The 27,030-nt window shown below is 43.7% G+C and overlaps 1 protein-coding gene across 25 annotated transcripts in view; it reads right to left on the reverse strand.

Moving 5' to 3' along the window:
* FNBP1 (formin binding protein 1) overlaps positions 1–27,030 on the reverse strand; it is a 161,758-nt gene that overhangs the window by 60,349 nt on the left and 74,379 nt on the right. For all 25 annotated transcript variants that reach the window (XM_003911191.5, XM_003911193.5, XM_003911192.5 and 22 more), the window contains exons 5-6: positions 11,012–11,074; positions 9,877–9,981 (exon numbers count right to left, since the gene is read on the reverse strand). In XM_003911191.5, the coding sequence (XP_003911240.1) occupies positions 9,877–9,981; positions 11,012–11,074 (168 nt within the window). The remainder of the gene's footprint in view (positions 1–9,876; positions 9,982–11,011; positions 11,075–27,030) is intronic.

Genomic DNA, 27,030 nt, shown 5'->3' on the forward strand with positions numbered 1-27,030 from the left:
TCAGGTAATCTGCCCACCTCAGCCTCCCAAAGTGCTGGGATTACAGGAGTGAGCCACTGAGCCTGGCTGAGCTACATTTTTTAAAAGATGAGAATAAGACCATGAAGTCAGAATTCTACCAGAATTCTCTTAAATTAAAAAAAAAAAAAAAAAAAAAAGCGGGGACAGGTGTGGTGGCTCAAACCTATAATCTCAGCACTTTGTGAAGCTGCGGCAGGAGGATCACTTGAGGCTAGGAGTTCAAGACCAGCCTGGGAACACATAGGGAGACCCCATCTCTACCAAAGAAAAAAGAAAAAAATTAGCTGTGCGTGGTAGCATGCCCCTGTGCTCCCAGCTACTTGGAGGCTGAGGCAGGAGGATCACTTGAATCCACGAGGTTGAGGATGCAATAACTTGTGATCACACTGCTGCACTCCAGCCTGAGCAACAAAGTGAGAGACCCTGTCTCAACAAACAAACAAACAAACAAACAGAATACCTATTTTATTTAATTTATCTGTCCGTGCTATTGCTAATAAAAAACACCTATTTGGATTTTTTTTTTTTAACTTTTTTTTTTTTTTTTTTTTTTTTTGAGATGGACTTTTGCTCTGTCCCCCAGGCTGGAGTGCAGTGGCGAGATCTCGGCTCATGGCAACCTCCTTGTCCCAGGTTCCAGCGACTCTTCTATCTCTGCCTCCTGAGTAACTGGGATTACAGGTATGAGCCACCACACTCAGCTAATTTTTTGTATTTTTGGTATTTTCTTTTTTCGAGACAGAGTTTTGCTCTTGTCCCCCAGGCTAGAGTGCAATGGCATGATCTCAGCTCACTGCAACCTCCACTTCCTGGGTTTAAGCGATTCTCTTGCCTTAGCCTCCCGAATAGCTGGGATTACAGGCACGTGCCACCATGCCCAGCTAAATTTTGTATTTTTAGTAGAGACGGGGTTTCACCATTTGGCCAGCTGGTCTTGAACTCCTGACCTCAGGTGATCCGCCCGCTTCAGCCTCTCAAAGTGCTGGGATTACAGTCATGAGTCACTGTGCCTGGCCCAAAACAGCTGTTTTAAAAGGGTTCAGAAGGATATACCTCAAGGGGTTAAGAGTAATTGCCTCTGAGAAGAATGGCAAAGAATACTTTATCTTGGTGTGTAATTAATTAATTAATTTTTTTTTTTACAATAGTAAGACGCACACGGTATAATTTTCCCATGTTCCTTTGCAGTTTCCCTCTCGATATCCCAAAACAGAGAGTAAGGCTGTCTCGTCCCCCTCGTTGAAAGGGTGGCAGGGGAGTCTGTTTCACCTTCAGCTGAAACACAGGGGGTCATGAGCTGCAGGATGACCTATCCCAACACACACTGCTTCTTTCACAAACCCAGATTAACTAATTCCAAATCACTGGAGCTCGTTCAAAGCCTTCAAGCTCAAAACTCTATGATGGCTGCAAAATGTCAAAGAAGAAAAAGAGACTGCGTGGTTCCTTGAGTTTTCCCTGCCAACAAACATTGTTCAATTAAGCTGATTTCCTCTCTTCATTTTTTCTCTAAGGAACATGGCATCCTCATGGCATCCAAATCTGCGCTCTTGCCCAGAGATAAAAACTGCTAGTTTTTTCTTATATCTACTTTATAACATAAATTTACTTTTAAAGTGGGTGTTTTAAGGATGACACATTACCCTCTCATAAGGGAACTACTAAACATCTGGCCACACGCTGGCATCTAACACAATGCAAAAGCTTACCGAAGTCTGAGAGTGGACGTGGACTAATGGAGGTGATTTGAACACAGTGCTGACCAGGCACATTGGCTCACACCTGCAACCCCAGACTTAGGGAAGCAGAGGTGCGAGGGTAGCTTGAGCCCAAGGGTCTGAGGCCAGCCTGGGCAACATAGCAAAACCTCGATCACTATAAAAAGTTAAAAACAACAACAACAACAGTGAACACAGTGCTAATGAAAATGTGGTTTCAATCCATATCTGGGCATTAACTTTCAAAAAGAAAAGAAAATCAGGCTTATACCCAGGATCCTAGGTAGTTTAAAAAATGCACGTATGCTTATAGTTCCTATCAACTGTATCAAGCACAAGACAAAGTTCACTGGTACAAACAAGGCCTTTGTAAGCACAGGCTTACCGTTCCCAGTGCTGTGTGGCTGACTGCTAGAAAAAAGGATGATGGGCTGCTTTGAATACAATTAGATAATTTAATCATTTGCGGGAACTGGGGAAGAAACATTTATGTTAGATTCAGAGACTGTCAGAAATCATAATGGGAGATGACATTAAATAATGATAAGAACTGAAACTGCCTCCAGTTAGCTTGACACTGACATAAGCCTTCATAGGCAACAAAGTAAAAAACTGATAGAATAGTCAAAGTACTGGGTGTTTTGGGAAATTACAGTGTTTCAAGTCAAATCCAAAGCAAAATAACTTAAGAATTTCGATGTTTAGACACTGTTGCTCCCTCAGCTTCAACATTTGTGATGCCAAAATTGGGTAATTCACCATATCCTTGGAGAGGAGGTAAGTGGCACTTTCATAAAAATAGCAAAATGATGCTCCCAGTGTAAGAAAAAGTATTAAATCTTTGGAAATATTCAAACAGTTGAGGATAGCAACTTTTAACTTGTGCTGGCAGCACAAGTTAAAAGTCCTAAAATCACCTTTGGATTCAGCAAGTGTACTTTTTAAAAGTTAAAACTGCCTTGGATCTGGCCTCAGGCAGAAAAACAAAGAAAAAAGTCGTCCTGGAAGTTTCTGAATCACAAAGAGCCAGAATTCACAACATGTGTGGACTCCAAACCCTAAGCTGAAAACTGACATTAATGTAGCTTGGTAATGAATCCAGGTAATGCCCGCTTTGGGAGAACCCACTTTAAGTCTAGGCCCCCATCACCATAGATAAAGATCCACGAAACATACATTCATAATTACACACAGTCTGCTCTGAACCTCACAGGTTTCTCTGCTACGACCTCCACCTTTTTCTTTTTTTTTGAGACAGAGTCTTGCTCTGTCACCCAGGCTGGAGACAAGTGGTGCGATCACTGCTCACTGCAGCCTCAACATCCAGAGCTCAAGCGATCCTCCCACCTCAGCCTCCTAAGTAGCTGGGATTACAGGTGCAAACCACCATGCTCAGCTCATCTTTAATTTTTTTTTTTTTTTGAAATGGAGTCTCTCTGTCGCCCAGGCTGGAGACAAGTGGTGCGATCTCGGCTCACTGCAACCTCCACCTCCTGGGTTCAAGAGATTCTTGAGTAGCTGGGATTACAGGCACATGCTACCATGCCTGGCTAATTTTTGTATTTTCTGTAGAGATGAGGTTTCACCATGTTGGCCAGGCTGGTCTCAAACCCCTCACCTCAGGTGATCCGCCTGCCTCAGCCTGCCATAGTGCTGGGATTACATGCATGAGCCACCATGCCTGGTCTAATTTTTTTGATTATTTTGTAGAGACCGGGTCTCTGTTGTCCAGACTGGTCTTGAACTCCTAGCCTGCAGCACTCCTCCTGCCTCAGCCTCCCAAAGTGCTTGGATGATAGGCATGAGCCATCATGCCCAGCTGACTTGTACCTTCTTATATAATTTTTATTTATTTATTTATTTATTTATTTATTTATTTATTTATGTATTTATTTATTTATGAGACAGGATCTTGCTATGCCACCCAGGCTGGAGTGCAGTGGTGCAATCTTGGCTCACTGCAACCTCTGCTTCCCAAGCTCAAGTGATCCTCACATTTCACCCTCCAGCCTACATACTAGGCTAATTTTTTAAAAAGGTTTTGTAGAGATGAGGTCTCACCATGTTGCCCAAGCTTGTCTCAAACTCCTGGGCTCAAGCGATCCTCCCGCCTTGGCCTCCCAAAGGGCTGGGATTATAGGCATGAGCCACTGCGCCCAGCTTTATATGACTTCTTATATGGAGTAATTATCTCAGTATAACCCAGAAGCCTTGCTGGTCTATCTACAGTTTTACACAGCATATTCATGTTTGGAAGCAATCACAGCGAGCTTTCTTGTAACAGTGAACTTGAACAATATCTTGAAAAGAATGAGAAACAGACTAAAGCTGGGCGTGGTGGCTCACACCTGTAATCCCAGCACTTTGGGAGGCCGAGGTGGGTGGATCACCTGAGGTCAAGAGTTCGAGACCAGCCTGGTCAACATGGTGAAACCCCATCTCTGCTAAAAAGTCAAAAATTAGCCGGGTATGGTGGCTCATACCTGTAATCTCAGCTGCTCAGGAGACTGAGGCCCGAGAATGGCTTGAACCCAGGAGGCAGAGGTGGCAGTGAGTTGAGATTACACCACTGCACTCCAGCCTGGGCAACAGAGAGAGACTCTATTTCAAAACAAAAACCAAAAACAAAACAAAAAACAGGCCAGGCACGGTGGCTCATGCCTGTAATCGCAGCACTTTGGGAGGCTGGGGTGGGGGGATCACCTGAGGTCAGGGGTTCGAGACCAGCCTAGCCAACATGGTGAAACCCCATCTCTACTAAAAATATGAAAATTAGGCAGGTGTGGTGGCGGGCACCTTAATCCCAGCTATTTGGGAGGCTGAGGCAGAGGAATCACTTGAACCCAGGAGGTGGAGGTTGCAGTGAGTGGAGATGATGCCACTGCACTCCAGCCTGGGTAACAGAGTGAGACTCAAAAAAAAGAAAAAAAAAAACAAAAAAACACCCAGAAACCAGCCATATGCCATTTGCAAAAGACACATCTAAATATGAGGACAAAGAAAAGTATAAAGTCAAAGTATGGGAAAGATCTGCCAGGCAATGTTAACTTAAAGGTATCTGGTTTACATCAGGTAAAATAGACTTTAGGGGATTAAGCTTGACTGGGAAAGAGGGCCACCTTTCATTGATGAAAAATGAAATCACCTGAACATATTACAATTCTAAACTTCATTTGTTTAATAGAATAACTCCATAATAAAACAGTAATAGACAGAAAATCAATAATCCTCCACCATTATCACTGGCAACATCCCATAAATGGTTTTGTGCATCTTTTACATATTAACTCAGTTAATATTCGTATCTATCCTGTTCCTCAGTGTCCCTATTTTATGGACAAGGAAATTAAGACACAAGGATATTACATATTTTCCTCAGAAAGTGTTAGAACAAGTTGAAAAACAAAATCCTTAATGATAGGAATATTTGGATAAAACAATAAGTTTGGCCTAATAAAAATACTAGAGAATGCCGGGCGCAGTGGCTCACACCTGTAATCCCAGTACTTTGGGAGGCCAAGGCGGGTAGATCACAAGGTCAGGAGATCAAGGCCATCCTGGCTAACACAGTGAAACCCCGTCTCTACTAAAAATAAAAAAAATTAGCCGGGCGTGGTGGCGGGCGCCTGTAGTCCCAGCTACTCAGGAGGCTGAGGGAGGAGAATGGCGTGAACCCGGGAGGCGGAGTTTGCAGTGAGCTGAGATCGCGCCACTGCACTCCAGCCTGGGCGACAGACAGAGCGAGACTGTCTCAAAAACAAAAACAAAAACAAAAACAAACGAACAAACAAAAAACAAACAAAAAAACTAGAGAATATACATTATTTTCAATCATTTAAAGAATATTTATAAGAACTGACTGTGTACTAGGCTGTAAAACCAATCTCAACAAATAGAGAAGACTCAAACTCATACAGATTTCCCAGGACCATAATGCAATTTAGTCAGAAATCTTGCCAGGCATGGTGGCTCACGCCTATAATCCCAGCACTTTGGGAGGCTGAGTCGGGCGGATCACTTGAGGTTAGGAGTTTGAGACCAGCATGGCCAACATGGTAAGACCCTGTCTCCCCTAAAAATACACACAAAAATTTATCCAGATGTGGTGGCGCACATCTGTAATCCCAGGACTAGGGAGGCTGGGGCAGGAGAATTGCTTGAACCGGGGAGGCAGAGGTTGCAGGGAACCGAGATAGTGCCATTGCACTCCAGCCTGGATGACAGAATGAGACTACGTCTCAGGAAAAAAAAAAAAAAAAAAAAAAAAAATTAAAAAAATAAATAAATGAATAAATAAAAATCTGTAACAAAAGTTGAAATATGCCATGTGTTTGGAAATTTAAAACCATGCCTCTAAATTAATCATAGGTGAGAGATTAAACTGTAAAAGAAAGGACAAATATCTGGAAATGGACATCATTAATAATACCACATACCAAAATATGTGGGAAACAGAGAAAACAGTACTTAAGTGGGAAGTCTATAATCTTAATGTTTATACTGGAAAAGAAGAAAGACTGAAGTAAGCATCTAAAGAAAGAACTTTTTAAAAGGGTAATGGAATAAATCCAAAGGTAATGATAGAAGGAGAAGGAGGGGAATGGGGGTGCTGGAGGAAGAAGTTAAATAAAATAGAAAATAAAAATAGAAAAGGGAGGCTCCACAAAGATGAAATCTGATACTAGTAACAATGATTTTAAGGCTGGGCACAGTGGTTCATGCCCACAATCCTAATACTTTAGGAGGCTGAGGCTTAGGCCAGCCTGGGCAACATAGTGAGATTCCATCTCTCTATATAAAAAATAGTAATATAATAAAATAAGCATAAATAATTTATTAAAAAACACGTCCAGAAAAAAAGAAAAAATATTAAAAAAGTATTAGGAGTAAATAGGGGAGATATAACATATGCAGCAAAAATTAAGGTGAGAACATATTATGGGCAACTTTTTGCCAATAAATTTGAAAATTTATGATGAAACGGATATATTGCTACAAAAAGATAACCCACTAGGATTAATCCAGAAGTAGACAATAAAATATGGAATTTTAACTGATTTACGCAAAGAAGTATCATCAAACATTTAAGGGATAGCAAATTTAATTTTACATATATTATTTCAGAAACAAGAGTAAACACTCCAAAACTCATAAGTAATGCAAAGTAGAACAGACAAGAAAGGAAAATTATAGACCAACTTCAACGAATACAGACCATTTCAATGAAAAATCTTAAATAAAATATTAACAAATTCAGCTACGCATAAAAACATAATACATCATAATCTAGTTGAATTTGTCCCAGGAACACTAATTTGGCTCAATGTAAAAAAAATTGATTAATGTAATTGACTACGTTAATGAATTAAAGGAAGCAGAACAAATATTTAATGATATTCAATAATAAGTCAAGCTTAAAAAAAAGCTCTTGGCAACACAGGAAAAGGAAAATTGTTTAACCAATAAAGAGTATATTAAAATCATTCTTGGCTGGGCGCAGTGGCTCACGCCTGTAATCCCAGCACTTCGGGAGGCCGAGGCGGGTGGATCACCTGAGGTCAGGAGTTTGAGACCAGCCTGGACAACATGGTGAGACCCCATCTCTACCAACAACACAAAAAATTAGCTGGGTGTGGTGATGCCTGTAATCCCAGCAACTTGGGAGGCTGAAGCAGGAGAATCGCTTGAACCCAGGAGGTGGAGGTTGTAGTGAGCTGAGATTGTGCTATTGCACTCCAGCCTGGGCAACAAGAGTAAAACTTCATCTCAAAAAAAAAAAAAAAAAAAAAAAAAGAATCATTCTTAATGGGGAACCTTTTGAAGCCCTCTCTTTGCAATCAGAAACAAGCTGAGGAAGTCCACAATGATGACTCAGCAGAACAGAGGGCATAACCAGCAGAATTAAGATAAGAAAAAATAAACAAAAGGCATGAAGATTGGAAAAGAAATGCAAGTATCATTACTTGCTGCTGCTATGACCATCTCTACAGAAAAAAACAGAACACAAACGAAATGACAGTTTAGAGGCCGAGTGCTTTTTTTTGAGACAGGGTCTGGCTCTGTCATCCAGGCTGGAGTGCAGCAGCAGGACTGTGGTTTACTGCAAACTCTGCCTCCCAGGACCAAGCGATCCTCTCACCTTGGCCTCTGGAGTAGCTGGGGACCACAGACATGGGCCACCATGCCCCACTAATTTTTCTGTATTTTTTGTAGAGGCAGGGTCTCACCATGTTGCCCAGGCTGGACTTGAACTCCTGGACTCAAACAATCTGCTCACCTTGGCCTCCCAAAGTGCTGGGATTACAGGCATGAGCCAACACACCCCACAAAAAAAAAAATTATTAATTTAGAGACAGGGTCATTAGCAGGGTATGGTGGGCTCCTGTAGTCCCAGCTACTCAGGAGGCTAAGGCAGGAGGATCACTTGAGCCCTGAAGGTAGAGGTTGTTGTGAGCTAAGATCACACCACTGCACTCCAGCCTGGGCGACAGAGCGAGACTCCATCTCAAAAAAATAATAAAATTAAACATAAAAATAAATAAACATAAAAAATAAAATAAAAATAGAGACCGTATCTCACTATCTCTTAAATATATACATATATACTTCTTTTAGCACACACACACGTACATATATATATATATATGAAAGATACACTGATTTACCTCACTCAACATAAAATATCTTTTTAAACTTTGGGCTAATCTAACTTATTTTAATTGAATAACATTTTAAATATTTAACTTTAGCAGCAAATTAATGTCTTTTGGTAAAGTAAGTATCTCCACTTTGAGATCAAATACAGATATTGAGAACTCTTCCCTGCCCCTGAGATGGGTCTCGTTACGTTGCCCAGTCTGGACTTGAACTCTTGGGCTCAAGCAATCCTCTTGCTTCAGCCTCCTGAGTAGCTGAGTCTAGGGGCGTGTGCCACAGCACCTGGCAAGAATATGTATTTTAATATATTCAATAATTTTAGAGAAAGACATACTAATACTAATGTATACCTAGTCTTTAAGCAAGGAATTTGGCAGAATTGGGCAAATAATAATTCACACCATTTCCCAACTAAACTCATCTCTAACTGATCTGTCAAAAGCTCAACAACAAATCTATGAAAACTTAGTGCTTTCACCCACATACAGCATGAGGCTATGAATGCCCGAACAGCCATGGGTATCACGAATGAATCCCTGTTATGTAAAAGCCTAATTTTGTTTACACTGTATTGATGACTTTTATAAAAATAAAATTCAGCTTCTAGGGAAAAAACACATATTGAGCCACAGTGAGAAACAGTATATGTTTTATAATATTTCTAATTGGCAATACAAGTCCATTTAGAGAAAAGCTCTTGAGAGGACTGAAATATGCAAGCCTTCAACGACAACCTCACTGTTATCAACCAGGAGGAATCAATTAGAAGTCAGACAAGCAGTGAGACTCTCGCTCTAAAGAAACCATTATAAGCAGCCAAGCTCTTCCAGATGGCCCTGTCCTGTCTCCTCCGGCTCTCAAGAAATTGACTTTCTCTTTGAAAAGCCATTAACAGCCACAACCTTCTGGAACGTTGTTCCCAGATTGCTCATGGTCTAAGTCTCCACTTTATCGCCCTGGTGACTCACCAGATAAACGCCTCAAATCCTAACACCGAAGATTCCCCACACTTGAGCTTCTGGTCCCCACAAAGGTTGACACAAAACGAAAATGATTCCCCATGTAGTGCCTTCTGTGGCTACATCAGAAATGGGAACCTGGGGATGGGCAGTCAGTGATGAACACTCACAGGGGAAATGAAAGACACACTTGAACTTTCCTTTTTCTTTTTTTTTTGGAGATAGTTTCGCTCTTATTACCCACGCTGGAGTGCAGTGGCGTGATGTTGGCTCACTGCAGCCAACGCCTCCCAGGCTCAAGCGATTCTCCTGCCTCAGCCTCCCTAGTAGCTGCGATTATAGGTGCCTGCCACCGCACTCGGCTAATTTTTGTGTTTTTAGTAGAGATGGGGTTTCACCATCTTGGCCAGGCTGGTCTCGAACTCCTGGCCTCAGATGATCTGCTCACCTCAGCCTCCCAAAGTGCTGGGATTACAGGTGAGAGCCACTGTGCCTGGCCCACACTTGAGCTTTCATCTCACCTTTTCAACATCCGCTTTTGTGACATTGATGTCAGCATCCATTTTCTCAAAGTACTGCTGCGCCCTGTCCGCCTCTTTGCAATCGCGTTCAAATCGCCTTTTACTCTATAATCAGAGGAAAATAATTATGAAACCACAAGAGTCCTACGAGAAGACGTAATTTTATCTAAAGCTCCCAAAGAGCATTGTTCTTTTTCTTCTTCTTTTTTTTTTTTCTTGAGTGAGGGTCTCACTTTGTCACCCAGGCTGCAGTGCAGTGGCACCATCTTGGCTCACCACAGCCTTGACCTTCCCGGCTCAGGTGATCCTCCCACCTCAGCCTCACTAGCTGCTGTGACTACAGGCATGCACCACCATGCCCGGCTAACTTTTGCATTTTTTGTAGAGACTAGGTTTTGTCATGTCGCCCATGCTGGTCTTGAACTTCTGAGCTCAAGCGATCCTCCCGCCTCTGCCTCCCAAATTGCTGGGATTATAGGCGTGAGCCAACATGTCTGGCCCAAGAACTTCTCTGAATTTATTTTTTTATATGTCATAATTTCCAGAAGTTATTTTAAAATCTGCATTTGTTTCTATCAAAACTGTCTAATCTTTATTATTTCCACGTGACTTTTAGAAAAATACTCAACTTGAGCCCTTTTGGCTCAACTTTAGATAGTGGTTCTAGAAACAAACGAGAAAAATCTATAAAGGTGTTTCGTTAGTGTGTGTGTGTGTGTGCATGTTTTTTACTTATTCATTGATTCAAGCTTACATTAAATTGAAATTGGAAAATCTATAAAGACATTTCTTAGGCTGGGCACAGTGGCTCACGCCTGTAATCCTAGAACTTTGGGAGGCCGAGGTGGGCGAATCACTTCAGGGCAGGAGTTCAAGACCACCCTGGCCAACATGACAAAACCCCATCTCTACCAAAAATACAAAAATTAGCTGGGCGCGGTGGCATGTGCCTGTAATCTCAGCTACTTGGGAGGCTGAGGCAGGAGAATCACTTGAACCCGGGAAGTGGAGGTTGCAGTGAGCCAAGATCGTGCCATTGCACTCCAGCCTGGGCAACAGAGGGAGGCTCCGTCTCAAAAAAAGAAAAAAAAAAAATCTATAAAGCCATTTATTTTGCTGTGCATTGTTCACTTACGGATTCAAGCTGCTTCCAGCAAGTCTCAATGTGCTGCTGTGCTTTCCGGCCATCGTGAAAGTTCTGCAAAGGGTAAACACACGGCGATTAGTACCCTCTGCTTCTCTTACGAACCCAGGAGGAAACATTTTCATCCACTTCAACAACATCTAAATATTGAACCTCTAGTATGTATGCTCCAGATAAATTTAAGAGTTTAAAGGGGTAGCCGGGTGCAGTGGCTCACATCTGTAATCCCAGAACTCTGGGAGGCTGAGGCAGGAGAATCACTTGAGCGAAGGAGTTCGAGACAGCCTGGGCAACACAGTGAGACCCCCCTCTCTACAAAAAATAGAAAAATTAGCGGGATGTGGTGGCACACACCGATAGTCCCAGCTACTCTGGAGGCTGAGGTGGGAGGATCACCTAAGTCCAGGGAGGTTGAAACTGCCACATCGAGCTGTGATTGCGCCACTGTACTCCAGCCTGGATGACACAGTGAAACCCTGCCTAAAAAAAAAAAAAAAAAAAAGAAAAAGAAAAAGGGAATAAAAAGTTTAATGCGGAAATGAAAACAAGAGTAGTCATCACAGATGAAACAAGTTTCACTTGGGGGAAAAAAAAGCAGTCACAGAGTTCCCTTTACAGCTCTAGGTACAACTGTATAAAATTTGAAGACTGGCCAGGCATGGTAGTGCCCACGCCTGAAGTCAGTTACTTGGGAGGCTGAGGTTGGAGGCTCACCTAAGCCTGGGAGGTTGAGGCTGCAGTGAGCTATGATCGTGCCACCGCACTCCAGCCTGAGTGACAGAATGAGACCCCATCTCAAAAAAATAAAATAGGCTGGACGGTGGCTAACGCCTGTAATCCCAGCACTTTGGGAGGCTGAAGTGGGCAGATCATGAGGTCGGGAGTTCGAGACCAGCCAGGCCAACACGGTGAAATCCCATCTCTACTAAAAATACAAAAATTAGCCAGTGGTACGCACCTGTAATCCCAGCTACTTGGGAGGTTGAGGCAGGAGAATTGCTTGAACCCGGGGGGCAGAGGTTGCAGTGAGCCAAGATCGTGCCACTGCACTCCAGCTCTGGGCTACAGAGCAAGACTCCATCTCAAAAAATAAATAATAAATAAATAAAATAAAATAAAATGTGAAGACATATATGCCACTTGGAAAAACGACAGGAATGTTTTATTAAGACAGCAATCACTTTGATCATCTTTTTTAACTGCTTTGAGATAGGATTCAGATATTATCTGATTTACTCATTTAAACTGAGCAATTCAATGGTTTTTAGCAGTCACAAAACTGTACAACCATCAACACAACCAATTTTAGAATATTTTCATCACCCCTAAAAGAAACCTGTACCCCCTAGCCGTCACCCTCCATCTTCCTCAGTCCTAGGCAGCCTGTTTCTGTCTGTGGATGTTTATTCTAGATGTTTCCTATGAATGGAAACACGGTCTGAGGCCTTTGGTAACTGGGATGTGTTCATTATCTCCTAATGTCCACTTCGCATGATTTCAAGGTCCACATTGTCACATGTATCAGTACTTCATTCCTGTTTATTGCCAAATGATTATGCCATTATGTGGCTATCCCACATTTTGTTTACCCATTCAACAGCTGACAGACTTCTGGGTTGCTTCCAGGTTTGGGCTATTATGAAAAATGCGGCCGGGCCAGCACTTTGGGAGGCAGAGGTGGGCGGATCATGAGGTTAGGAGTTCGAGACCAGCCTGGCCAACATGGTGAAACCCCGTCTCTACTAAAAATACAAAAACTAGCCAGGCGTGGTGGTGCACACCTGTAATCTCAGCTATTCTGGAGGCTGAGGCAGGAGAATTGTTTAAAACCTAGGGGGCTGGAGGTTGCAGTGAGCTGAGATCGCACCACTGCACTCCAGCCTGGGCGACAGAGCAAGACTCGGTCTTGCAAACAAACAAACAAACAAACAAAAGAAAAAGAAAAATGCTGCTACAAACACTTGAGTAAGAGTTTTGTGTGTTTTGTGTGCCTGGCTGTTTTCATTATTAGATTATTTTAAAACTAAAGATAAATTTCCCTCCTTGCCATCTGCAAAGGCCCTGAGGCAGGCTCTGGTGTGCTGTTAACCTGGGGGCTAGATCTGGAGGAGCCTCAGGGAGAATATCATATGAGGTCAGAGAAGAAAGAGGGAGTTGCATAGGGTCTTGTAGGCCTTTTTGTCTGAATGAACCAGAGTCGATGAGTAACTCTAAGATGTTGTGAAGGGAAGAATTCAGATGCTGAGAGGCTGTTGTAACATCCTGGAGATTACTGCAACTTGGACAAGTCGTACGTAACGAGCAGTGCAGGCAGTGAGAAGGGTCAGGTTCTGGGTGCCTTTTGATCACCCAAACCGCCAGGATTTTCTGGGAGATAAGATCAGATGTGCAATAATGAGCTGCCCAGGGTGACTCTGAAGTTGTCAGTCTGAGCTTTAGGCGAGGGAAGACAGAGAGAAGTGGGTCTGAGGAAGGAAGATCATACATGTAGTTTCACATGTATTAAGGCTGATATTTCTATGAGACTCCCAAGAAGAGAGACTAGCTGGGCGTGGTGGCTCATGCCTGCAATCCCATCACTTTGGGAGGCCGAGGTGAGCGAACCACCAAAGGTCAGGAGTTTGAGACCAGCCTGGGCAACATGGTGAAACCCCGTCTCTACTAAAAATACAAAAATTAGCCAGGCATGGTGGCGCATGCCTGTAATCCCAGCTACTCAGGAGGCTGAGGCAGGAGAATCACTTGAACCAGGAGGCAGAGGTTGCAGTGAGCCGAGATGGCACCATTGTACTCCAGCCTGGGTGACAGACACAGACTCCATCTCGAAAAAACCCCGAAAAACAAACAAAGAAACAAAAAACCAAGCAGAGAGACTAATATGTACTTGGACTTGTGGATCTGAGCTCAGGGAGCGGTCTGTACTAAAGACCGGATTGGGAGTCTTCAGTATAAAGAGGGTAGTTAAAGCCAAGAGACCAAAGAATACAAAGATCCCAAGGAAGGAAGTGCTGAAATATGCAGAAATGTTAAGAGAACGGTGTTGTTTTTTTTGTTCAGTGACCTAAAATCACCAGTTCCCTAAATCCTTTATATTTTTTATTTTTTGAGACGGAGTCTTGCTGTGTTGCCCAGGCTGGAGGGCAGTGGCGTGATCTCGGTTCACTGTGACGTCTGCCTCCCTGTGACCTCTGCCTCCCGGGTTCAAGTGATTCTCCTGTCTCAGCCTCCCTGGTAGCTGGGATTACAGGTGCGACCCACCATGCCCAGATAATTTTTTGTATTTGTAGTAGAGACAGGGTTTCACCATGTTGGCCAGGCTGGTCTTGAACCCCTGGCCTCAAGTAATCCGCCTGCCTCGGCCTCCCAAAGTGCTGGGATTACAGGTGTGAGCCACCGTGCCCAGCCCCTAAATCTTTTAGTATCCTTCCACTGCACCACCCTTGACTTGGTCAATGTCCTGCAAATTTCCCAGGTACATTCTCCACCTTGTCTGGGTCCCCAGAGACTGACATGCAGGGATCTCATGAACCCTTGCCCTCTGGTTCTGATGAGATTTGCCACAAGGAGGTTCTGGGTGATCAGAGGGCAGGAAACTGTACCTGCGGCTTCTCCTCACTGAGATGATACAGGTTGGCTGGGTCCTTGGACCAAAGGGCAAGTGCCCCGCATGCAGCTAATCTCTGGAGTTCCTAATCTGTGAAATTCCTGGAAGGCTCCTCCAGCCCTGTGAGGCCTGGGGGCGACATCAGCTCCCCATGTGACTAGCTCCAGGGCACTGCACCATCCTTACTGCTTTTCCTAGACTCTATTCGTCATGTTGTAAACGCTCCTTTTAATCACCGACCTTCCTTCAATTACTGAGTTTGAATGTGCTGTCTGTCTTCTGGCTCACAAGGTAAGCACTGGTGTTAGGGGCGCACTATGGAGAAGGTCAGGTGAAGGAAGGATAAAAACAAAGAGGTCCGCTAGGTACAACCTCAGAGCTTTTCCCGCACCTCGTCAGAACCTAGGACTTAGCCGAGTCAGAAAAGAGAGCTGACAACTGGAAAGGCTGGGAAGGCAGAGACAACATCAGATTTAGAACAGTGCTCCTTTATAAGGGAATGTTTTCTTGTCTCTCTTTTGAGGTCGAGTTTCACTGTTTTAAGCGCCTCTTTGCAGTCAGTTTTATCTATCCAGCATTTTTTTGGTCTCTGCAAACCCACGGGGAGCCCTTCGGGGCTTCGTTTTTCAACTCTTGTAATGGACACAAGGATAGAACAGAAAAGAAGGGATCCAGGCTGTGGGAGAATTAAGAAGTAGAGCTGAGGGCAGGCTTAAGGAAACTCTGGACCTTGGTGGAGAACGTGTAGAAAATGCAAGTAGGTTTTCTGAAAGCCACACTTTCAGGGAGGACTCCCCAGGAGACCAGAGCGTCCATTTCAAACCACCTGGGCTCAACTGTGCCCTTTCTGGAAGGCACCTCTGGTCCTGAAAGTCTTTATCGGGTGACTTCTCTGCCAAGAGGAGGATCCCCATTTCCCTAGCCGGAGCACCGAGTTATGCAGTTTGCTGAAGAGATGCAGCCGCCCCCAAAGGTTTTACTTTGAGATTCAAAGACAGGCACAAAAAGAAAGAGAAAACCCCAGCACCAATTCAGAGTTGTACTCGAGGTTGACGGTCTATCTCTCCAGCAATTCTGAAAGTGAATGTTTTAACAAAGTGAAAGCTCCCTCCAGCCTGGGGAAATGCTGTGGGTGGAGAGAGGAAATGCACAGAAGCCCAGCAGACAATGACAGGCATTGCCTGGGGCATGTCACCTCGACTTTCATATAAAAGAAATCTTCTCTTAAGACAAGAGTCTTAAAAAAAAAAAAAAAAAAGTCATATTTTAAAAACACGAGGGATGATTTTGATTGAAAAAATCCATAGAGTAATTCTCTTGCCACTCCTTAGTTCAAATGTATAATAAATAATGCATTTGTGTTTAAGGCACGGTGCGCACCTTGAATTTACTGGTAAGTTATCTCTCATGAAGACTCCTCAGTCACACCTCTCCCCGCATTATTAAACCACTACCTGAAAACTGCAATTACCATCGTACCATTTCAAGGGGCTTAGGAGATCGTGGGTGATGCCCATCTTCCTTCCTTCCAGCCTTTTTTTTTTTTTTAAACACAGTCTCTGTCGCCCATGCTGGAGTGCAGTGGCACAATCTCGGCTCACTGCAACTTCTGCCTCCTGGGTTCAAGCAATTCTCCTGCCTCAGCCTCCTGAGTAGCTGGGACTACAGGTGCGCGTCACTACGCCTGACTAATTTTTGCATTTTCAGTGGAGACAGGGTTTCACCATGTTGGCCAGGCTATCCTCAAACCCCTGACCTCAAGTGATACGTCTGCCTCAGCCTCCCAAAGTGCTGGGATTACAGGCATGGGCCACCACGTCCAGCCCCAGTCTTTTTCACAGTACCTGTCCCTCTATCATTTATCGGGCCATAACATACAAAAAACTGTCTGTGCTGGGGGATCCTTTAGGAAATTAAGGGAGGGAACAAAAGCCCTCCTTTGTGCTCTGTGCCTACCATGACCTGAATAGCTGGGGTTTGTTTCTAGCTGTATCTTCCCTGCTTTCACCGGAAGAGCTATTTGAACAGTTACAAAGTTAAACAAATAAACCAGCTTTGCCAGATGTATTTGTTGTTTACCAACAATGGCAGAACATTTCTTCTCTGGACAGTGAGCAAGTGTGTGTCTAAAAAGTGTGCCTGCAAGCTCTAAAGAAGGAGGAATTGTTCTCTGGACAAAGATAAAAAGTGCTTCTTTTGGAGCCATAGAATGAAGTCATCACAGCTCCTTTCTCTCCTATCAGAAAAGAGACAGGAAATGCCATCTCTAGAGACTCAGAGAAATGCTTCTTACTTTCTGCTGTAATGAGATGCTTTTAGTTTCTCTTAAAACATAATAATAAGCTAAACAAACAAACAAAAACAAACCCTAATAGTATCTGGGGTGACAGCTATACTTAATTATTTTATTTCAACTTTTCAGTTGAAATAAAAGTCTATATAGTTCAAATCACCCTTCAAAATTTTTTTTTTTTTTTTTTTTTAGAAATTTCCCAGTGAACAGAGGTGGCTGAGATTAAAAAAAAAAAAAATCACAGAGAATCTAAAATAAGCAAGCATTAACTTTAAGAAAAACGACAATGGCAAAGCTTTTGAGATAATTTTACTGAACTGCAAGAAATCACAGACAGAACAGACAAACTCACACAAACGCTATGAGAATGTTTAGTATTCACACTGCAATTAGGTACGACAGCTGCTCATTTTTGCTATTTATATAGATATTAAACCATTAACAGTTAAAAGAGCAAAATATGGCACTGATGTGAGAACAGCCCTTTCAAAAAAAAAAAAAAAAAAAGTAGAAAAAACCATAAGAATAAACACTCAACTGAGAACAGTCAACCATCTGGAATTTTAAATAAAACTCAGATTCCACAGATGCAAACAAAGGAACAAAAAGACTTGAAAAGGGCAAAGAAAGAGGGTGCTTCCAGCAAATATGCCTATGACAGATTCTGTTTCCTATAAACTCACAGCATAGTAGTGGGTCTGAACACGAGCTGCTTCCCAGTCGGAATCAGGATTCCCAGTTTTAACTGAATTAGAACTCTAAGTGGTATGGATATTTCTATGGACCCTGTGACGTAATGGCAAAACGCCTTAGTCCTGTACAAGTGGGTGTTTCATACCCCACTTAAAACCCAAACCAGAAACCAGAAACATACACTAAGGGACACACATTCTATTTTTACTTAGCAAGGCTTATTTTTCCAAGTTCATCCATAGTAAAAATACCTTCTTAATGAACGTGTTCGAAGTTTTCTAAATGCCTACCTCCCAGAGTCATGCTCAGTTGCTTGTCTTCACCCCTAACACTGAGCAGCATGAGGCACTGGGACAGGGTCAGGTCTAAGCAACAGAAGTTTCCCTCCCTACTTCTCTAGTGCTCCTCTGCTCACTGTTCCTCGGTTATTCTCACCCAGAAGGCTCCACATGCAGCAATTTACCTAGACTTCAGTGATCTTTTGTCTGTTTTTCAAAACAATCCTGTCTTCACATTCCTTGAAATTCGAATCCCTGGGCCGGGTGTGATGGCTCATGCCTGCAATCCCAGCACTTTGAGAGGCCGAGGCAGGGGGATCTCTTGAGGACTGGAGTTTGAGACCAGCCTGGGTAACATGGTGAAACCCCGTCTCTCTTAAACAAAACAAAACAAAACAAAAAAAGCAAAGCAAAACACACACACACACAGAGAAAGAAAGAAAAAGAAAATAAAAGAAAAGAGAAAAGACAAGAAGAAAGGAAGGGAGGGAAGGGAGGGAAGGGAACGAAGGGAGGGAGGAAGGGAGGGAGGGAGGGAGGAAGGAAGGAAGGAAGGGGGGAAGGAAGGAAGGGGGGAAGGAAGGAAGGAAGGAAGGAAGGAAGGAAGGAAATCAATCCAAGAAATCCTAATTCCTCTCATGGAATGGCTCATTTTCTTGCCTGATCCCTTCTGAGGATATAAAGTTGTTACTTGCAATACCGAATACAGAGAATCTCCATCAAAGAGAGTTTTAGATGGAGTGCTAGGGGGATCATCCCATGTTCACTGCGTGCCCACATGTGCACAGGGCTGCTCCAGGCAGGAGGAAAGCCGTGTGAATAAAACCAAGTCCCCTGTGCACGTGAAACTGAGTGGATCCAGAAGTAAGACAAACAGGGTAAAGGAATAAGGAGGGATGGGTGTGGGTGAAGGTAGCTATTTTAGACAAGGGCAGTCTGGGATGACATTTGAGTAGACACTTGCATAAAATGTGGGAGTGAACTTACAAGGGTCTGGGGAATACCCTCCACGCAGCAGGCAGAGCAAGTGCAGATGCTCTGAGTGTGAAGGGGCTTGCCCTGTTTGAGGAACAGCTAGATGCCAGTGCCACTAGACCAAGGTAAAGGGGACAGGGCCGGAGGGCAGGCAGGGGCTTGACCATGGACAGCCTTGCCAGCCACAGTAAGTATGTTGGAAGATTTAAGAAAGGAAGTGACAGCTGGACGCAGTGGCTCACGCCTGTAATCCCAGCACTTTGGGAGGTTGAGATGGGTGGATCATTTGAGGTCAGGAGTTCAAGATCAGCCTGGCTAACATGGTGAAATGCCATCTCTACTAAAAATACAAAAAAAAATTAACGGGGCATAGTGGCACACACCTGTAATCCCAGCTACTTGGGAGGCTGAGGCAGGAGAATTGCTTGAACCTGGAAGACGGAGGTTGCAGTGAGCTGAGATTGCGTCACTGCATTCCAAGTCTGGGTGATACAGCAAGACTCCATCTCAACAACAACAAAAAAAAAAAAAAAGAAAGAAAAGAAAGGAAGTGACATGGCCTGATCTACATTATTCCAAGGTCAAGCTGGCTCAGGGGAAGGCTGCTACACTTGCACTCTCTCTAAGGGAGAGCTGGTGGTGTTGGCTCTGAGATGGAGATGGGCAGCTGGACCACTGGCCACAGGGTGAGCACGGAAGCAGATAAATGAATTAGGAGGCTCAGCAGAGTCCTCCGGATGACAGATAATGAGGCAAAGGACTAGGGATAGATGTGGAAGAGGTGTGAGAAGTGTTTGGACTCAGAACATTTACCAAAGACAGAGCCAACTAGACTTGTTAACAGATAAGAGATGGAGTGTAAGAGAAAAGAGAAAAGCCCTGGGTGACTATGTGTTTGGCCAGAGCACCTGAGTTTAAGAAAAGGTGTCCCATTTTTCGAGAACTGGAGGGAGTGCAGACTGGAATGGAACATGGATAAGGACTTTGGGGGATCAGAAGTTTGTTTTGGGGCCAGGCGCAGTAGCTCACGCCTGTGATCCCAGCACTATGGGAGGCGGAGGCAGGCAGATCACCTAAGGACAGGACTCTGGGACCAGCCTGGCCAATACGGCAAAATCCCATCTCTATTACAAATACAAAAATTAGCCGGCCATGGAGGCGCATGCCTGTGATCCCAGCTACTTGGGAGGCTGAGGCAGGAGAATGGCTTGAACTTGGGAGGCGGAGGTTGCAGTGAGCCGAGATCACACCACTGCACTCCAGCCTGGGTGACAGAGTGAGACTCTGTCTCAATAAATAAACAAATAAATAAATAAATAAATAAATAAAAAGTTTGTTTTGGGGTAGGTTAACAGGGTCACTGCAGTACACCACTCTGGAGCCATCATTCACACTTGCTGGACTCCAGGCCTCTGCTGACAAAGGTGCAATGGTGATGCTGTATTAGGCATCTAAGGAGAGATGTCAAACAGGTGGCCGAACAAGAATCATGTGAGATACAAAGCATGAGTCAAGTAATTCTCACAATTCCCAGAAGAAAAAGAAAGTATCATTAATTCCAGCTTACAAAGGAGAAACACAAAATCCAAGATCACATTTCAAGCCCATGAAATCAAGAAAAGAATTTAAGTGTCCTGTTGACTAAGTATGTTATCCCATAAAAGATAAAATTTTAAAAGAAATTTTTTTTTTTGAGATTCAGGGGGTGGGTCTCACTATGTTGTCCAGGCTGGTCTTGAACTCCTGGCCGTGAGCAGTCCTCCTGCCTCAGCCTTTCAGGTAGCTGGCAGAAAAAATTTATTTTTTTTTGGCTCACCAGACCAGTGGTTTTGCAGGTGGAACAACCACAGTGGTGAAAGGGCCCACTCTTAATGAACAGAATGCCACTTTTACATGTTCTTTCAAAACAAAGAAGATGGCTGGGCGCAGTGGCTCATGCCTGTAATCCCAGCACTTTGGGAGGCCGAGGTGGGCAGATCACCTGAGGTGAGGAGTTTGAGACCAGCCTGGTCAACATGGTGAAACCTCGTCTCTACTAAAAATACAAAAATTAGCTAGGTGTGGTGGTGGGTACTTGTAATCCCAGCTATGTGGGAGGCTGAGGCAGGAAAATTGCTTGACCCTGGGAGGCAGAGGTTGCGGTGAGCCGAGATTGCACCATTGCACTCCAGCCTGGGCAACAAGAGCGAAACTCCGTCTCAAAAAAGAAAAGAAAAAATCAGAAATGGACTTGTAAATAGCTAGATTATATACACAAACTCCTTTTAGTTTTTGCTTTCCTTCATGCTAAGCTTTACCTATTTGCTGTTGTCTCTTATAACAACATTTTTGTTTTCCTAAATGTATTGGAGTCAGTCCATGCTGCAGAACTGGCTTATAGGAAATTAAGCCCCTTCATAAGGTCCACAAACAGGACCTACTGAACATCTAACTTTAAAAAGAATGTTATAGGCTTTAGTGCAGTATCCATTTTCAAACATTTCAGAAACCTCGGGAAAAGTTTTAAATAGTCAATTCTAAGTAATGTGGGGTCTGTAAGCATGCAGGTCTGAGGTTTAGAAACATTTTCGTGAGTCACTGAAAGTACTGTATAATTGTTTCCTCTAGAACTCTTCAGATAACTACTGCCAAAAAGTGATTCTGCTTCTGGCCAACACTTAGTGAGTAATGAACCATATTTTCCACCTGCAGGGAGAAGTTTTCTTGGAATTCCAGAAAATGTTGGCAAGAACCTCCTGGTTCTCCTTCTGGAGCCACAAATCTTCACAAATTTCTCATATATGATTAGTGGTAATCACTGTGGAAAAGCCTAGACATACTCAAAGGCTGGAGCTACACCAAACAACCTCTAAAACTCTTTTCTTCAATAACTTGACTCAAAGTTCAAAAGTTGCTGGTAAGAGTACATTTACAGTAGTTCTTACGGAGGAATATATGTGTTATCAACTCTGAATTACCCACATCTCAGATAAGCTGATTCACACCCATGTTTATCATTTCAGTGACATTTGGAAATCTATCTGTAAGTCTATAAATCTATCGATAATTCTATCTGTAATTCTATTATAATTCTCTGAACATAAGTTATCAGAGTCTTATCAAGAACCATAAATCATGTATGTTTAATCACGTATGCTTTGACCTCACAGTCTCACTTCTGAGAATTTAGTTTGGGGAAATAATCTCAACCCATACACAATGCAAACAGCTTTGGAAGTAAAGAGTTTTCTACTGTATTGTTTATACAACTAAGTAAATGAGTCAAAAACTGATAATAGCCTATAAATCAAACAATACAGAATTAGTTAGGCAAATTATAACTTTGTTACAATAATGCACAGCTACTAAAATTCCAAATATTTTTTCTTTCTTTTTTAACTTCTCTTCCAATAACTTTGATAAAATTCCAATTATTTAAACTACACTTTTGGCTAGGCACAATGCCTCACTCCTATAATCCCAGCACTTTGAAAGGCTGACGTGGGAAGACTGCTTGAGCCCAGGAGTTCAAGACCAGCCTGGGCAACAGAGCCGGCCCCCTCCCTAAAAAAAAAAATCTACAAACAAAAACATATACTTTTGCAGGTAAAAACATGGAAAATGCTTACAATATTAAATGGAGAATCGAGAAGAATATAAATTATAGCTATATAGCTATATTAGGATTAACATTCTTAACTTTTTTTTTTTTTTTTTTTGAGACAGATTCTTGCTCTGTGGCCCAGGCTGGAGTACGGTGGCACAAACTAGGCTCACTGCAAGCTCCACCTCCTGGGTTCACGCCATTCTCCTGCCTCAGTCTCCCCAGTACCCGGGATTAGAGGTGCATGCCACCATGTCCACCTAGTTTTTTGTATTTTTAGTAGAGACAGGGTTTCACCGTGTTAGCCAGGATGGTCTCGATCTCCTGACCTCATGATCTGCCCACCTTGGCCTCCCAAAGTGCTAGGATTACAGGCGTGAACCACCACGCCCGGCCTTTTTTTTTTTTTTTTTTTTAGACTGAGTCTCGTCTGTCACGCAGGCTGGTGTGCAGTGGCACGTTCTCAGCTCACTGCAACCTCCGCCTCCTGGGTTCAAGCGATTCTCCTGCCTCAGCCTCTGAAGTAGCTGGGATTACAGATGTGCACCACCAAGCCCAGCTAATTTATGTATTTTTAGTGGAGATGGGGTTTCACCATGTTGGCCAGGCTGGTCTCAAACTCCTGACCTCAAGCAATCCACCCGCCTCGGCCTCCCAAAGTGCTGGGATTACAGGCATAAGCCACTGCGCCCAGACAATATTCTTAAATATTATACATATCTGAAAATGATATCAGGAAGAAAACTTTGAAAAATGAGGATTTTTGATTTATAAGGGTTTGTGAGATTTTGTCCTTTAATTCAGTTTTAGTAATATTATTTTTATATGCACCCCGAAGGACTGGCCACTGATTTCATTATGTCTACAGAAATGGTGAACATCTCCCTGAAAATGCAATTGCCCTAAGTGGAACCCACCAGGTGAAGAAGCTATAGGGCTTCCTTGTCCAGGGCTTCCAGGACTGCTCATGTTTTCCTGAAGAGACAGATGCAGGCTCAGATGTCAGGCAGGGAAGAACCTAAACTACTAAATTCTTGCAGGGGGGAAAGGTTCTCTTTTTAGTGAATCTGCTTTTTGTTTTGCTTTGTTTTTTTTGGGGGGGGGGGGCGGGGTGGAGTCTCGCTCTGTCACCCAGGCTGGAGTGTAGTGCTGTGATCTCGGCTCACTGCAACCTCCACCTCCTGTGTTCAAGCGATTCTCCTGCCTTAGCCTTCCGAGTAGCTGGGATTACAGAAACGTGCCATCAGGCCCAGCTCATTTTTTTTTTCTGTTTTTAGTAGAGATGGGGTTTCACCATGTTGGTTAGGCTGGTCTTGAACTCCTGACCTTGTGATCCGCCCGCCTCGGCCTCCCAAAGTTCTGGGATTACAGGCGTGAGCCACCGCGCCTGGCCGTGAATCTGCATTTTTTAAAAATCAACATATTTTCACCAAAATGAGCCCACAGATTTGTGCATCAGGACAAACAATGGATAGTTATAACATTAAAATGAACTGCGTTGTGATACAAAAATATAGTATATGTGCAGCAAAAAAGCATCTTTCCTCCTAGATACTTAAATAGAAGTAGTAATCCTGTTTTACAGTTAGATTTTTTCTTTTTTTTAATTTTTTTTTTTGTGGGGGGGACAGAGTCTCACTCTTTCGCCCAGGCTGGAGTGCAGTGGCGTGATCTCGGCTCACTGCAACCTCTGCCTTCCAGGATCAAGCGATTCTCCTGCCTCAGCCTCCAGAGTAGCTGGGAATACAGGCACATGCCACCGCGCCCGGCTAATTTTTGTATTTTTAGTAGAGATGGGGCTTCACCATGTTGGCCAGGGTGGTCTCAAACTTCTGACCTCAGGTGATCCACCTGCCTTGGCCTCCCAAAGTGCTGGGATTTACGGGTGTGAGCCACTGTGCCCAGCCTACAGTTAGATTTGAAGACTTAAAGATCAAACAGCAGTAGGGCTACAAAGGCAAGAATGCCAATGACCCCCTCTACTTCTATTTCCTTTGAAATCCATACAAAAAAAAGGAAAGAAACATCATCTTTGCACAGAGAGCCATTTTTCATCACACTGACCCTTGTTCATCCATTCAAACACAGCAAAACCTAGGTAAAAAGCAATTTTCAACCAGTATTGTCCATTGAACTTGGACATTCTTTCTATGTGCAGTAATGAGATCCAGCAGTAATCCTGTAAATTCTAAATCATCCTTTGAGCAGCCAGGATTCTGCCACTGTATCAAATGGCCCAATCTGTACTATGCTGATGGTTAAGGATGGTACTTAAGTAAGGCATTATTTCTAGTCAGCCATGAAAAATAGTAGCTGGGTCTAAAATGTTAAAAGCAGCTTCTTGTTTCCTAGGCCATCAACCAATTCCACATTTTATTTATTTATTTATTTATTTTTCGAGATGGAGTCTTGCTCAGTTGCCCAGGCTAGAGTGCAGTGGAACAGTCTCAGCTCACTGCAACCTCCGCCTCCCGGGTTCAAGTGATTCTCCTGCCTCAGCCTCCTGAGTAGCTAGGATTCCAGGTGCATGCCACCACACCCAGTTAATTTCCACACCCGGTTAATTTTTGTATTTTTAGTAAAGATGGAGTTTCACCATGTTGGCCAGGCTGGTTTCGAACTCCTGGTCTCAAGTGATCCTCCCGCCTCGGACTCCCAAAGTGCTTGGATTACCACTTCAAGTGAGCCACTGTGCCCGGCCCAATTCCACATTTTTAGAAATGTCATTTTAAAATCACTGAACAACTACCATATAACACCTGCTCACAGGAAGCCCTAAACATGCTCCATTTCCTACTTCCCTCCCTCTCTTTCTCTTTTCTTTTCTTTCTCTTTTGAGATGGAGTCTCGCTCTGTCACCCAGGCTAAAGTGCAATGGCACGATCTCCGCTCACAGCAACCTCTGCCTCCCAGGTTCAAGTGATTCTCCTGCCTCAGCCTCCCGAGTAGCTAGGATTACAGGCACGCGCCACTGTGCCTGGCTAATTTTTATATTTTTAGTAGAGACGGGGTTTCGCCTTGTTGGCAAGGCTGGTCTTGAACTCCTGACCTCAGGTGATCTGCCTGCCTCGGCCTCCCAATGTGGTGGGATTACAGGTGTGAGCCACTGCGCCTGGCCAACATGCTCTGTTTTCTGTAACAAGCCCTAATCGAGAAGCTCTGGGGTGGAAATGAGATTCTGTATTGAGTAACAGAATGATTACAGCAAGTGAAACCGGATATGCAGCATCTATATATCAGGATACCTGAACGTTGTGCTAGGAGATTCATATTTGTCTTCTCACAATCGTCCCCACAACTCCCTAAGGTGGCTATGATCAGCCTCAGCTTACAGATTCCTGAGTGGATGCTCAAAGAGTTTTCATAACCTGCCTAGGGCAGGGCTGCCAGGAATCCTGAGCAAGGTTGTCAGCTGGAACGCTTGCGTCCTTTCCTCTCCTCTGCCCACCACCAAGCAGCGGGCTCCAGCTCTGTGAACACAGAACTTCCGTGGCCTCTCCCCATCTTTTAAGACAGACCTGAAGCATGCTGTCAGCCCCTCATCACAGCACAGTGGGAAGGTGACTGAGTCTGGCCTCAGAAGACCTGGATTTGAGTTCTAACTCTGTTATGCTATGTCCACCAATAATTAACCTCACCAGAAGACAAAAATGATAGCATTCCACTGTTCTTTTAAGACTCATCCTTACAAAAATTAGTGTTTACTAAGTTAAGTCAGGGTAGCCAAAAAAAAGTAAAAGCTCTAAAGGAGAAATGTTGGTTATTACGAAAAGGTCTTAAATAGCTCCTTTTCTTCTTTGTTTTCCTTTTTTTTTTTTTGAGACAGGGTCTCACTCTGTCACCCAGGCTGGAGTGTAGTGGTGCCATCTCAACTCACTGCAACCTCCGCCTCCCAGGTTCGAGCGATTCTCGTACCTCAGCCTCCCGAGTGCTGGGATTACAGGTGTGAGCCACCGCGCCCAGCCAAACAGCTCTTTTTCTAAGGCTAGCTGCAGATGAGGATGTTCATACTGTTTACTCCAGCATCCTTGAAGGTATGTTGAAAAAAACTCACTGGAAACAAAACCATGCCTGCAAACATGCACTGCCCTGAGAGGGAGGCAGCCTGGGGGACACCCAGCTCCTCGACAGGGCAACATGCCCAGCTCACTTCACCTTCCTGTGCTCCAGGGTCCTTATCTTGGGTAAAATCTGGAAAACTAGCAGTCCCCATTGAGGTTAGCTATTATTATCTATAGCAAGCACGAGGCTAAACACTCGGCCTCCTGAAGTGCTGGGACTACAGGTGTGAGCCATGACGCCCGGCCTCCAATATTATTGGAATAATTTTTAAAATTACAGTGATTAGTATACCACAATGCTAATTCATTATTTACTCATTAGAAATAATGGCAACAATTATGTTAGAAAACAGAAAAAACAGGCCAGGCATGGGGGTTTATGCCTATAATCCCAGCACTTTGGGAGGTTGAGGTGAGAGAATCACCTGAACCCAGCAGTTTGAGACCAGACAGGGCAACATAGCAAGACCTTGTCTCTACAAAATTTTTCAAAACTGGCTGAGCATAGTGGCACATGCCTGTA

Source organism: Papio anubis, chromosome 13, assembly GCF_008728515.1.
Source record: "Papio anubis isolate 15944 chromosome 13, Panubis1.0, whole genome shotgun sequence".
Lineage (NCBI taxonomy): Eukaryota > Metazoa > Chordata > Mammalia > Primates > Cercopithecidae > Papio > Papio anubis.